The sequence below is a fragment of the Lynx canadensis genome, chromosome A1 (genome assembly GCF_007474595.2).
Source record: "Lynx canadensis isolate LIC74 chromosome A1, mLynCan4.pri.v2, whole genome shotgun sequence".
NCBI classification, from domain to species: domain Eukaryota; kingdom Metazoa; phylum Chordata; class Mammalia; order Carnivora; family Felidae; genus Lynx; species Lynx canadensis.
The window spans coordinates 206149163-206163449 of NC_044303.2; the positions used below are offsets into that span (position 1 = coordinate 206149163).

The following is a 14287-nucleotide window of genomic DNA, read 5'->3' on the forward strand; positions in this document are numbered from 1 at the left end:
CTTCTTCGCTCTCTGGCCCTCCCCTGCTCATGCTCACTCGCGTGCTCTCTCTCTCAAAAAATAAATAAACTTAAAAAATATATATAATGTTTGTGGAACCTCTGAAGTACTTCAGTGAAGCCATTAAGGTTATATGGTTTTCTAAGCCTTGATTAGCGAGATCTTGGCTATAAGAACTTGAACTTGAACCTGCAGTCTATGAGGATTCTTGAAGTTTAGGAGAGCTTGTGCAAAGACCAGATGTGTATTTGACATGATCATTTAAGAGGTGGTGAACTCTGAGAGAGAAAGGAAATTCATTTAGGAAGCAACTCCAATCAAGCAGATGAGAGAAATGGACACTGAAGTCTTGAGGTTGGGCAGAATGAGTGAAACTTGGGTGTCAGGGTCAAAGACAGTTTATAAAACAGGGAAGCATAAAGATAAAAGCAATCTATACTACCATCTAGTCCACGGTTTGAATCCTGCCTCATGTATTCTAGTTTATGAAAATACAGAAAGCATCACAAAGTATAATCCTCTCCCAAACAGATACTGAAAACTGCAAACAGAATCTGGTCTGGACATGATCTTCCATCTTGCTATTCTGTGCCTCTTTTTAAACTATTAACCACAAGAGCCCCCATGGTTAGAGAATAGCAGAGCTGAGATCTGAACCCAGGCAGCCTAGCTACATACAGGGTCCATGTTCTTTACCATTTGCTATCAACATTTGATTCTGAGGTTGTGTGAATTCATCCTGTGGAAGTGAAGAGGCAAATACCAAATAGACTGAAATATAAAGGTATTGTGCTGGGAGAAAGGAAAACCAGAAGAGATAATCTCCCTTGTATGCCAGGTTAAGACGCTTGAACTTTGTATCTTAAAAACATGGAGAGGTTTTTTTTGTTTTTGTTTTTGTTTTTCTTTTGAGAAAGAGTGGGAGGGTCAGAGAGAGAGCCAAGCAGGCTACTTACTGCCAGTACAGAGCCTGACGTAGGGCTCAAACCCACAAACCATGAGAACATGACCTGACCTGAAACCAAGAGCTGACTGCTTAACAGACTGAGTCACCCCAGCACCCCACACCACTGAGAGGGTTTAAGCAGAAGTAATGCATCCAGACTTGAAATGATACAAAATTGCTCTGGTGTGTTTTGCTTCTTTAAATTTCTTTAGCACCTGAACATATTTTTCTTTTCCATTTCCGGAATTGAACTTTCTCCAAACATCTTGTGCATTTACTTTACTGCCACCCACTCTACACTGTAAGTAAAATTTAATTCATTTTTTATCCATCAAATAAATACTAAAAAATTTTTTTTGTATTTATTTTTGAAAGACAGAGTGAGACAAAGTGAGAGTGGGGGAGGGGCAGAGAGAGAGGGAGACACAGGATTGGAAACAGGTTCCAGGCTCTGAGCTGTCAGCACAGAGCCTGACGCGGGGCTGGAACCCACAGACTGTGAGATCATGACCTGAGCTGAAGTCGGACGCTCAACCGACTGTGCCACCCAGGCGCCCCCATCAAATAAATATTAGGAGCACATTAGTTAATACAATGCACTGTTTCCAAAAATCTATGAAAATAACACATAAAAGAAGTAAATTAAGAGATACTTTGCATTATAAAATAATACATTTACATATTTATGTAAATTTTCAAATTTATATCTTTCAAATACGTTAGAGGAAAAGATCTGAAGGAATTTGTTTCTCATATATTAACAAACCATTGTATAAAATGGAGCATGCATACATTTTTTTACCGATTCAAATGATCTAGTTAAGAACTATTACTAGTTAAACCAGTCAAACAACCTTTGAAAAACAAGTTTCCAGATGCCCCTGTTTATCAATGTGGAGGAGTAAATGAATACTCTATCAGCTGTGAGGGCAGGATGTCCTCCTATATCTCAGTAATGAGAGATGATACTAATAAATAGTATTTTAGGATAATTTAAGCAAAAATCCCTCAAGCAGGGATGCCTGGGTGGCTTGTTGGTTAAGTGTCCAACTCTTGATTTTGACTCAGTCATGATCTCACAGTTTGGGGGATCCAGCCCCGCACTGGGCTCTGGACTGAGGGCACGGAGCCTGCTTGGGATTCTCTCTCTCTGTGTCTCTCAAATTAAATAAATAAACTTCAAAAGAAATCTTTAAAAATCCGTCAAGCAGAGAATGGCAATTTAGAAAGTTTACAATCTAACTTTGACAAGTTGCATTCATTTGATAGAAAGGGGATATGCAGTATATATATGTATGTAAACATACACACAAATGAATGTATGTATGCACATATATCTAAAACATAACATGATATACATATATACACACATACATAAAATAACATAATACAAAAGAAACTTTCCTATTGCCTCTCTGGAATCAGACCTTTTGTTTAAAAGCTTTGAATTCAGAAAATGGGGCACTTGGGTGGCTCAGTTCGTTGGGCGACCAACTTCAGCTCAGGTCACGATCCCACAGTTTGTGGGTTCAAGCCCTGTGTCGGGCTCTGTGCTGACAGCTCAGAGACTGGAGCCTACTTCAGATTCTGTGTCTTCGCCTCTCTCTGCCCCTCCCCTGCTCACGCTCTGTATCTGTCTCTCAATAATAAATAAACATTAAATAAAATAAAATAAAATAAAAAATAAAAGCTTTGAATTCAATTCAATTCTCTCAACTTTTGGGGCACCTGGGAGGCTCAGCTGGTTAAATGTCAGACTTCAGCTCAGGTCATGGTCTCCCAGTTCTGTGAGTTTGAGTCCCGTGTCTGGCTTTATGGTGACAGTGTGAAGCCTGCTCCGGATTCTCTGTCTCCCTCTCTCTGCCCCTCCCCACTGTGTGCACTAGCTCCCTCTCTCTCAAAAAATAAACATTAAAAAAAAAAATCTCAACTTTCAAGAATGTGTAAATTAAGCTGTACAATATTACACAAAGAATAGTTTCCAGAATATATTAGCCACAAATTGTCCTCCAAAGCAAGAGGGAACTATTCTCATAATTCAGAAAAATTCAGATATTAAAAAAAAGTTGGGTTTTACACAGACTAAAACTGAAATGACTTTGGAACCAGGAGGGAAATCTGTATAGAAGAACTTTTCTATAATTTGTTCAAATTCAAGAAACTCATATTTTAAAAAGGATAAAACACAGCCATAGAGCTGTAAAAAAAATAGTACAGTATCTTGACCATAGAGTAATGAGGCTGATTTTTTTTCCCACAAGAATTAAAGTCACATGGAGTACAAGCCTGAAATGTGTGTCTTCTCTTCAGTCAGAAGCAACAGAGTGAGACCAGCCAAGAAGAGTGAGTCATATGACCACAGTTAGACAAAGTTACCAAAGTTGTTTTCCATTTCGTATGTCCTTTAGAAGGGCAAAAGTGGAAAAGCAGACCCAATTGTGAATGTTAGCTTTTCCACATTCAATAAGCTACAGTAGGACAGCTACTATATGCTGATTAGGACTAGTAATGGGACTTAAGTTCTAATACCTGAATTTCCCCTCTATTCAACTTCTTAAAATATGTTGAAAACATAGAGCATTACTAACATAATTTCTCCTAATGTAATTGGATAGTCTAACTTGGCATCCTGTTCTCTCACTGATTTTGATTAAAATAATAATATTCATAAGGAAAAAAAGAGTTAAAAGAATACCATGAAAGGGCAAATGCTTTTATGGACAGACTTGAAACTGGTTGATTGTATTAAGTGTGCTTGTTAAAGAAGCTAAGGTCTCATTTAATTTCCTTGTGTGCTTTGCTTTGGTTCAAAAGAGCCATAAGCCCAGGATTTGGTCAGCACTTAAAACGTTTACTGAGTTTCCACTTGGTCCTTCCAGTCTGCTAAATGCATAGATGGTTCTGTAAATATCTTGGGGCGCCTGGATGGCTCAGTCGGTTGGGCGTCCGACTTTGGCTCAGGTCATGATCTAGCAGTCTGTGAGTTCGAGCCCCGCGTCCGCTCTGTGGTGACAGCTCAGAGCCTGGAGCCTGCTTTGGGTTCTGTGTCTCTCTCTCTCTCTCTCTCACCCCTCCCCTGCTCATACTCTGTCTCTGTCAAAAATAAACAAAGATTTAAAAAAATTAAAAAAAAAAAAAGAAATCCGACTTGGCTCATGTCCTCAAGGGGTTGGTCAAAAGATAAGGCTTTAAGAGAATGTATGTACCATACCAATCCACAACTGCAACTTGAATAATGCCTAACATTTAATTGTTCCGTGTTTATACCGGGGCCAGAAGCTTTGAATGATTAATCTCATGTAAACCTTATGACAATTCTGACATTTAAGATTTTCAGGTAAGGACACTTAGGCCTAGATAAGTTATGTAACCTAAGGACAGTCAAAAGGATATACACCTGAATGTTTGCATCTGTTGAGTAATCTCTGGAGTTTCTGGGACTCCAGTGCCAGAAAGATCTTGGCAAAATACAGACTTGGATGATGGGAGAAGGGAAAGAAGGAAGAGAAGGCCCTAGAGGCCCAGTCCTAACCTTGTCTCTTGTCCACGGGCAATCTTGACCAGGCTTTCCTGGTCACACCTAATGGCATTTGGCTTGTGGCAGAGTCTTACTGCAAACGTGCTCTACTCAAGTCAGGGCCAAGGGTGGAGAGAGGGGACTGATACATGGACGAAACGAAAGCTGTCCGGGAGGGGGAACAGATGTAGGGGACCTCGAGGGGGTAGCCCACACACGTGCCGCCCACACACGTGCCGGGCACTGACTTGGAAAAGCAACAGGCTCCGAGAGAGACCCTGCGCTGCCCCAATGCTAGGCCAACAATTACCAAAGACTTTGGCGAAGGCCGACTCCCACGCCTCCTCAAAGCTAACAGGCCGACAAGGGGCTGCCTCAGGCAAGTGCGTGCCTGGGGCACAACTGCCCGGAACCCGCGGGCACTGGGAAAAGACTCCGGGGCCGAAGGACTGGGGTACTTCCCCCGCGACCCGCGCTAGCAGCGCAGGCTTACGCTCCCGGCCCGGCCCCTCCCAGCCTCGCGTCTCTATAAACTTGCAGCCTCAGAGGGCACGGGAGGCAGGAGGACGTCAGCGACGCGCAGTCGAGCCTCCAGCCCGCCCCTCGCGCGCCTGCCTCTCGCTCCCTTCCCGTTGACGCAGCGACCATCCGGCAGCGCTCCGACACATTCACGCGCGCGCTGCAGCTCGCCGTCTCCTCCCAGCCCAGCCCCGAACATGGCGGCTCTCAAACGCCTCTCCGCCTGGCCCTGGCTCTGCGCCTCCACCTGCCGCTCCGGCGGCGTCTGGTCCAAGGTAAAGTGCAAGCGAAGAAGGCCACGCTCCGCCAGAGAGCAGACGAAACCCCGCGTGTGCCCGTGTCCTCTCCCCTGCCCGCACCCACGCTGTCCAACCTACAAGTTAGCATCCGTGGCGCCGGGTCCAGAGGCACCGAGACGCACCGACGCCTGCCTTGCCTCTCTGCTCCTTCGGGTGGCTGCCTTTGGGCGGTTCTGCAGCCGATTCCCCGAGCCAGGCGAGACCAGGCGTAGAGGCGCGCCAAGGGGCTGCAAGCGGGCGGGACGGCGTTTGGCAGAGGCGAGACGCCCTTCAGGGCACAATCGCGTCCTCAGGGGGGCACCGGGAGGGCGCGCGTGTCTACGGCGGGGTAGGGGTGACGGCAGCAGGGGGCAGGTTTGCACCCCGCACTGGGATTTGAGGGCTGGGGGGCCTCTAGATGCCCAGAATCCAGGGCTGGTTAGCACGAGTTGGCCGCGGAGGGGGCGGATGCCGGGTGTCTTGGAGGTGGAATGCCGTCCCCTCCCTGTCTTCCCTTTTTTGGCTGCGCCGCACAGCACCGCGGCTGTGGGAAAGGGAACCCGGACTGGAGCGCACGCCTGGGCATCTTCCCTGTCCAGCGGAGAAGCCTGTAGCGCTCCGGCCCGCCGTGGCTCGCGCGCGGTCTTGGGGCGCCGGCATCCGCGTTGGAGGATTTCCGTTTTCAAACCCTTAGAAAATCTTGTTCCGCCCTTACTGCCAGTTCGCCAACAAGTGGTATCCTGAGACACTCTTCGCGGCGATTGTTAGTTGATAGTTTTTTTTTTTTTTTTTTTGCCTTGCTCTGTCCCTAAATGTAGCCCAAGCTCAGGTGGAATTCGTGTTCCAAGTTCCCTGAGGCCAGTACTGGCCCAGAAGTGAGTGGAGTGTAGCGCATCTCCGCTACCATCGTAACCGCGGAACCTCTTCCTTGCAAGAGAACAACAACGAAAAGGGACCTTTTTAACTTAGTAGCGTATTAAATGATAGTTTTGTACTTGAAAAACATACCTTGCACACGGTGTACTCACAGACTGTCCCGCCCCATTACTGTTTCCCGAATCCAGTCTCTTGACAACAGTGAACTCAGGGGCCACTAAGCCTCTTAGGTAAATGCTAGGGGGTGATGTAGAACTGGAACATTTTACTCATAAATGCCTCTTAGGAAAGGAAGCTTTTTGGTAATTGCAGGTAGCTTTGGGTTTATAAAGCATTATTAGAAGGGCACTTGAGTAACCTTCAGTCACATTGCTGCAGGTGCTTTTGAAACTAATGCATGCCAGGACACTGTGATACCCTGCCTGGAGGTTAAAAACATTTGCTCTTTAGCCAGTTACTTATTTGCCTAAGTGTAATTTACTCACTTTCCATATTTAGTTATAGCGTTAAACCACTTCTGAAGCCCAGCAAACCTCTTCTCAGGTGGCAGTTACAAATTAGAGGCTTTGTGGGGCGCCTGGGTGGCTAAGGCAGTTAAGCCTCCTACTCTTGTCTCTTGATTTTATTTTATTTTAAATTTTAACGTTTATTTATTTTTGAGACAGAGACAGAGCATGAGCAGTTGGAGGAGAGGGAGACACGTAATCCAGAGCAGGATCCAGGCTCTGAGCTATCCGCACAGAGCTCCATGTGGGGCTTGAACTCATGGACCAAGAGATCATGACCTGAGCAGAAGTCAGACACTCAACCAACTGAGCCACCCAGGTGCCTCTCTTGTCTCTTGATTTTAGCTCAGTGTCATGGTATCAGGATTGCCCCTCCCCTTCCCTTGGGCTCCGTGCTGACAAATCAGAGCTTGCTTGGAATTCTCTGTGCCTCTCCCTCTGCTCTTGCTCAGGCTCTCTCTCTCTCAAAATAAATAAACCAACATTAAAAAAAAAAAAAATAGAGGCTGTACCTCATTAAAAATTCATATGAGGGTCCAAAGTTTCTTCCTTTCCAGTTTGATTGTCATAGATCCAAGTGCCTGCATGCATGTGTTTCTTCAGGCTTGGCACTTGGAATTACGATTATTTAGTCCTTGAATTCTCATCTCTGACTTCCCTTAAACTTTAACACTTGGGTGCTTGTTTAACTTTTCAAATGTATACGTTGACTGCTTAACAAGACAAAAGTTTCTGGTTGTCAGGAACAATATCATATACCTTATTCTCCAACACTTTTTAAAAAAATTTTCAAATGTTTATTTATTTTTGAGAGAGAGAGAGAGCATGAGCAGGGAAGGGCAGAAGAGGGAGACAGAGGATCCAAAGTGAGCTCTGCAATGACAGCAGGGAGGCCCGATGTGGGGCTCGAACCCACCAACGCAAGATCATGACCTGAGTTGAAGTCAGTCGCTCACCTGATATGACCACACAGGCACCCTCCGTCCCTTTCAACATTACATACTATCAGGCATAGTATAGACACTCAATACATGTTTAATATATGGATGAAAGAACTCTGTGGACAAACAGAAATAGTAACCTTGAGAACTTTTTTGCTAAACATAACCAACAGCCCAAATGAGATGGTGTGTGTGTTGTGTGTGTGTTTGGCAAGTCTCTCAAACTTGAGTGAGCCTCAGAATTGCCTGGAGGCTTTATCAGAGAGGTTGCAGGGTCCAGCCGGGTGGGTGGGTCTTGAAGCACACTTTGCATAAATGAGTTTCCAGGTGATGTTGATGCTTTGGGTCTGAGGACTACATTTCAGAGCCATTGGCATGGACTTAGATTTGAATAGACTATCTGAAGTTATCTTTCTTCTCCATTACTATTTTAGAGGGAGCATTTAATACTATTTTCCATTTACTGGGGAAAATTATTACTAGAAAAAGGTCCTCAAACTACCATTAATACTTTATTTACCTTTCTTTCTTGAACTTATTTTTTCCCATATCTCCCTTCAATTCCATTCTCCCCTGAACTGCAGTCCTGGTACAACTTACTGGTCAACTCCACCTGGATGTCACTTAGTGCTTCAAGCTCTTTCTGACCCAAAATGACCCAGCCACAAAGTGGCTTTTTCCTCCCTTGTTTTGTTTTGTTTTCATTATGGCTAACCGTACCAGTATCCATCCAGTGTGTAAGCTAGAAGTCTTGGGATCCTTCTTTCCTCCCCTCTTCCCTCCACCTCCAGTTGATAAGCGATGCCATGTGTGTACCTTTCCTGAAATTTCTGTGGGTCTGTCCTTGGTACTCTTTCCCAGCAACCATCTATTCCTTACGGCTCCCTGATCGGATATTACAGTTGTATTTAAGTTTTTGTAATTATTTAATGACTATTAGCCTGAGTAGTTTATAAGTTTCATCCACGCAGGGACTATGCCAGAGTATTTTCTTTTTCTTTTTCTTTTTTTTTTTTTTTAAGATTTATTTATTTTGAGAGAAAGAGAGAGCATGGGGGAGGGGCAGAGAGAGGGAGAGAGAGACAGTCCCAAGCAGGCTCCATACTGTCATCTCAGAGCCCAATGTGGGGCTTAAACCCATGAACCATGAGATAATGACCTGAGCCAAAACCAAGAGCCAGGTGCTTACCCAACTGAGCCACCCAGGTGCCCCCTGAGTAGTTTTCTGTTTAATCCTGTATTCCAGTATTTAGTATGTTTGATGCAAAATGGATATTTTTTTGATCAAATGGGTGAATGAAAGAATGATTTCCTCTGCCACTTTCATGTCTCAGGCTTTATAGGAGTTGTGACATCTGGGTTTCAAAAGCTTTGCTGTCCCTTCCTCATTGAAGGATGAAGTTGAAATTCTAGTATGGTCCTTAAAGCCTTCCACAACCTGTCTTAGTCTCCTTTTCTAGCCTTATCTTCACAAGCTTCTCTCCATGGGACCTGATCCCACATGTCCTTGAGCAAACACAGTGAGAGCCTTATATCTCCATGCCTTTACTCCTGCTTCTTCTCTTTCTGGATCCCCATCCTCATTAGTATTTTAACTCTTGGCAAGCTCCTCGTGCTTTCTGATATACCAGGCAGAATGCATCACTCCTTCACCTGTGCTCCTTTAAAGTGCTGGGCATCAATCCATTATTGGAATAGAACAATGTTCCCTCAGAAACAGTATGCTCCTGATTTAGAGAATTGCCTAGTGTCAGTAATTCCCTGTGACCTCCTTGCAAGTTATTTATTCATGTTATAAGTGTGTAACTGGTAGTGTTTAGTTTAAGGTGAACATTCTACCTTTTGACAGATACTTGTCCCATAATGGACCATCATCAAAGCATTTCACACTAAACGCACTAAAGCATTTCAACACGTCATCACCTCTGCTTGGCCGTGGTACTCTATGCTCCTTGCCAAGTGTGTGTGTTTAGCCACCCACGTATTACTGTCTTTTCCTTCCAATAGGGTCCTCTTCATCTCTCTCCATAGGACTTCTGTTCCCCACTTCTGTGGATCAAACTTTCATACTAAAGTGGGCAGTATCAGTCTTCCTGTGTCCTGGTTGATTTAACTGTAAGGTGACAAGGTCAGTATCACCTGGGTGTACAGTTCCATATCATTAAGATAAGATAATTTAAAGATAAAAAAGCAATATGCTGTGTTGAGTTTCCCTTAAAGGAATTCAAAATGAAGTGCATTTTTTTGAGGTTCTGGAGCATTGAATGACAAAAAAAGAAATTTAGGCACAAGAAGTATTGGTAGAAGTGGTAAGAAAGGAAGGAGATTCTGAGTTGGGAAGTCATGAGATGAAATTTAGGCTCAACTGTGAAATCCGTTTTCAGATTCTAAATGCAAGAATTTGAACCAGAGGACAAAGAGTGATGATGGAGAGGATTTTAAAAAGACAAATAGATTAAATAGAAAAAAAATTTGTAGTGTAAGCATTTTGATTATTTCTTGCACTTCAGTACTTTGATCTTTTGCGGTACAGTGATTTTTATTTCCTTCCTCCAGTAGTAATAGCAGAAACTAGTGGCAACATAAAGTGAAATTTTGCAGAAGGTGGGAGAGTGGAAAAGCAAAATGAAATACACTAGGTGAATATAAAAGAAGACCTTGGTGAAAAAAATTATCCTCAGAATAAATAGATGTTGAAGCTGAACAGTTCATCGCTCTTTGTTCTTTTGGTAACCTCTGCAAATTTGAAGGCTATTAGCAGATGGTACTTGGGTCTTTTTACCTCATTGTTCTAGCATTTTAGAAGACATGTCAATTTATGAGCAGCATAGAGCTTCACTTTGAATTCAGTTACCTAAGAAAAAAGGCACCTCTCCTGCTTAGTCTTAGAGGGTGTTAGCAGTGATGCTCCTTGACTCCCAAAGGCTGGGGGTATGGGAGAGAATGTGGGCAGGGAGAAAGCCTGTTCAGAAAACAAACCCAGAGGCTTTCCCTAGGATGCTGCTCCCCACCCCCACCCCCACCCCCAAGACTTGAAGCCTTAAAGATACACAGGAAACATTCTGGTGCAACTGGTTTCAGACACCGTGCTTCCTCTTTGCCTCCCTACCTGCATGCATGCTTCTAGCTTGCCTGGTAATCTTTGAATACTTAGAATGGCAAATTTGACTACAAATAAAATAAACGTGTTCAAGTAATCTTAAAGCTAAGACCCATTTTTCAAACCCTCAACAAAAATGGTGTGGATTAATTTGCTCTAGCATGGGTCATGCTAAAAAAATTCTTTGTCAAATCAGTAATATGTACATTCATGTGTGTATGAGTAGGGTACAGCAGGGAGGTTAAAAATGAAAACTGGGGTGCCTTGGGTGGCTCAGTCGGCTAAGCGTCTGACTTCAGCTCAGGTCATGATCTCATGACGGTTCATGAGTTCGAGCCCTGCGTCGGGCTCTGTGCTGACAGCTCAGAGCCTGGAGCCTGCTTCGGATTCTGTGTTTCCCTCTCTGTCTCTGTCCCCCCGGCTCCCCCCCCCAATCTCTCTTTCAAAAATAGATAAACTTAAAAAAAAAATTTAAATGCGAACTAAACTCCAATCAATGACAAGTTAATCTTCTCCAAAAGAAGCAAACATCCCCCAGAGTATCTTCTGTAGTCCAAGCCCAGGACTGAGGCCAGGGCTGAGTGTTTCTGCTATACCATTACTTAATCCTCACTGTATCCTTGAGAAACAACTGTCATCCTTTTGTAAATTTAAAACCCCCCCCCCCCCCCGATTTTGCAATTTTCTCAGTGTCATGCAATTGTGGTTGAACTGGAATTTGAAACAAGGGTATTTTTGGCCCCGGGATTACTGGAGTGTGGCCCATTAAGCCACGCTATTGATTTCTCAGCAAGTAGATATCAACTGTCAATGTAACAGATAGCAAAAGTCAACAAACATTCACCGTTGTGAAAAATGAAAAAAACAAAGTTGGACATAAATTCTTAAGTATATTGAGCCATTCTCCCATTCCCTGCAAACATTGAGCATCTATTTGTGTTTAGCTTTTCATTATCTGGATAAATGTGAGACACTTGAGTCTTTTCTAAAATACTTCTGAGGTATTTTTTTTCAAGGTGTGGGGCAAGTGTTTCAATGATTTCTGACTAATGAAGATACTAGTTTTCAGCTGAAACAGAGGAACAGAAGACCTGTCAAGTCTGTTTATCTTTTGTTTCTCGTTGTGAACCCCAAAAGTGTCCTGGATCTGTAGGAGAGATGACTTTTCTTTTGACTTCCTCTCTATAGGATTCATGTTTCTTAGTCTATAGATAAGTAGTTCAGGGTGACCTCTCCCCTAGACTGCTTAGGTGTAGATGAATTATTTTATTTTCTTCCTCCTCCTCCTGCTGAGGCCCTGACTCTTCACCAGCACCCCCACTTTTTTTTTTTTTTTGGTAAGAGATAGGATTAGCATTAATTTATATATTTCATGTTTTTACACTTTTTCCCCAATTTTACTGAGATATAATGGACAAACAACACTAAGTTTAAGGTGTACAGAGCAATGACTTGACTTGTCCTTCACTGTTTAGTGAAGATAATGACAGTAGAGTTCCTTGTGAAAAAATAGGGTATTCATAATGATTTGTTGTCTCTAAATAATGAAATAGAGTAAGATTAGGGCTTTTAAAAAACAGGGAAAGGAGCATATTGTGGTAGAAGGACTCTGTGATGAAGGCCAAAACCTGGGATCTGGTCTTGCTGTAACACAGTGTTGGGTACATTACAATTACAAAATCTTACTCAGCTTCAGAAACTTGACCTGTAAATAGAACTGGTGGGATTAGAATACCTGTGTATTTTTCTTTTTTCTATTTTCAAGGAGACATTCTTAACTTTATTTTGTGATTCATCTGTTGGCCTCTTTATTGAGGCTATTGAACTTTTCATTTCCAGGATTTAAAAAAAAATATTCGGTGTTCAAATAGAATCCAATAAATCCTTGCTGCTGAGGATGGGACAGAGAAGTAAGCTGTCTGCAGCTCAGCCTATTTCCTTTCTAGCTCTGCCTCCTTTTATTTTTGGCATTTGGGTGGTGTGCCAGGTCGTACCCCCTGTGTTTGCCTGACCTGGCTGAAGGTTGAATTTAAAGGGACAAAAGTCATCTGTGTAACCTTTGCAGATATTATTTGGCTTTCAGTATAGTTCTCTTAAAGGCAATAGGCTTTTGTAGTAATTGACACATTTTATGAAAGAAGTTTATAGAGGAAGAAAAGAATGCTAGAAACTTACTAATGCCATTACCTTGACCCCATAGGTCGTCTGTCAAAGACTGGTAAGGCAGTGTGTGTGTGAGTTTACAACACTTATGGACCTTTTAACATGGCAGCATATGAGGAGTCAAGAGCCATGCTCTTTACTCCTTCTCTTTTTAGGTTGAATGTATAATAAGAAATAAAGGATAAGTGACATTGATTATGAATGATTACAACACAGTAAACTCTGATTTTCTCCTGTCCATACTGTGTATGAAGCATAAAGAGAGAAACCGTTTAAAACTGATTGTGAATATTCACTAGATAACCTGTTTTGCACCGAATAGATCACTGTGGTAAGACTAGGCACGCCTCCCTCATAGGTCATAGTCTCTTATTTTTTGCAGCATCTATAAACTCCAAGCACCATAGGGGGATGGATCTTTTTGTGTGCTGGTCATTACTTGTCCTCTTAGGAGGCATTTGCTGACCTAAGACTGGGTCAGGGCCCAACTATGTATTTGTTTATTTTTTTTTTTTCTTTTTTCCCAACTATGTATTTGTATATAGGTTATACCATACCTGATCTCCAGGGCAGCAGTCATGTCTTAGCATTTACTGGATGGAAGTAAGCACCATAGTAGTTGGCACATAGTAAGCTCTCAATGAATATTTGTTGACCGAATGGAAGGTTAGCTCACTATCAGAAACTGATGCTTGATGACGTCATTATTGTGAATCTGAATCCCAGTGTATGGGCTATCAACTTTCAGTGTTTTGGGTGGCCGCAAATGACACAGAATTTTCCTTTATATAATGGGATGCATCCATCATGATCACAAGGGAAGTCTGTTGATAGTGTGTGGATAGGGTATGTCCTTTCTACTCTTACAGTGAATTATTTGCAGCCCCACTCTTTCTTTCAAAGAGCAGATAGTGAAATTATCATTGCATATATAAAAAGTGAATGTATATGCAAAGATATGTCTAAATGATTATTCACTTAAAAATCTTTAAAAATATTTTAGGGATGTGTTGGCTACTTTTCAACCAGTACATATCGCCATACCAAATTTTATACAGATCCAGTGGAAGCTGTAAAAGACATCCCTGATGGTGCAACGATTCTGGTTGGTGGTGAGTAATAGTATTGTTTTCCTTTTTGTGATGGTAACATTCTTATGTTTTTAGCAAAGCAGGGAAATCAAAGTGGCAAAGCTATGTAGATTAAAAATGCCAATTATTTTATTATTAATTCATTATTTTATTTTTATTATTCATAATAAATTCAGCATGTTATGTAATTATTAGTTAAAGGTTTATTAAGTTATAGTACTTAATGTTGTACATTTTATTTCTTTTTGTGTTTCTTTTTCTATTATTTTGAAAAGCTGAAGCTTAAAATGGATGTCTTATTAGTAGCTTTGAAAACATTCCTAGATCCTTTGGAATTCTGTTTAACTTAA

The 14287-nt window shown here is 42.3% G+C and overlaps 1 protein-coding gene across 1 annotated transcript in view; it reads left to right on the plus strand.

Annotated features, from left to right (window-relative positions):
• The first annotated feature begins 5083 nt into the window (after nt 1-5083).
• Nucleotides 5084-14287, plus strand: part of OXCT1 (3-oxoacid CoA-transferase 1) — a 137292-nt gene continuing 128088 nt past the window's right edge. Inside the window, 2 exon segments of the mRNA XM_030330595.1 lie at nt 5084-5257; nt 13850-13958. Coding sequence (XP_030186455.1) covers nt 5180-5257; nt 13850-13958 — 187 coding nt within the window. The 5' untranslated portion in view covers nt 5084-5179.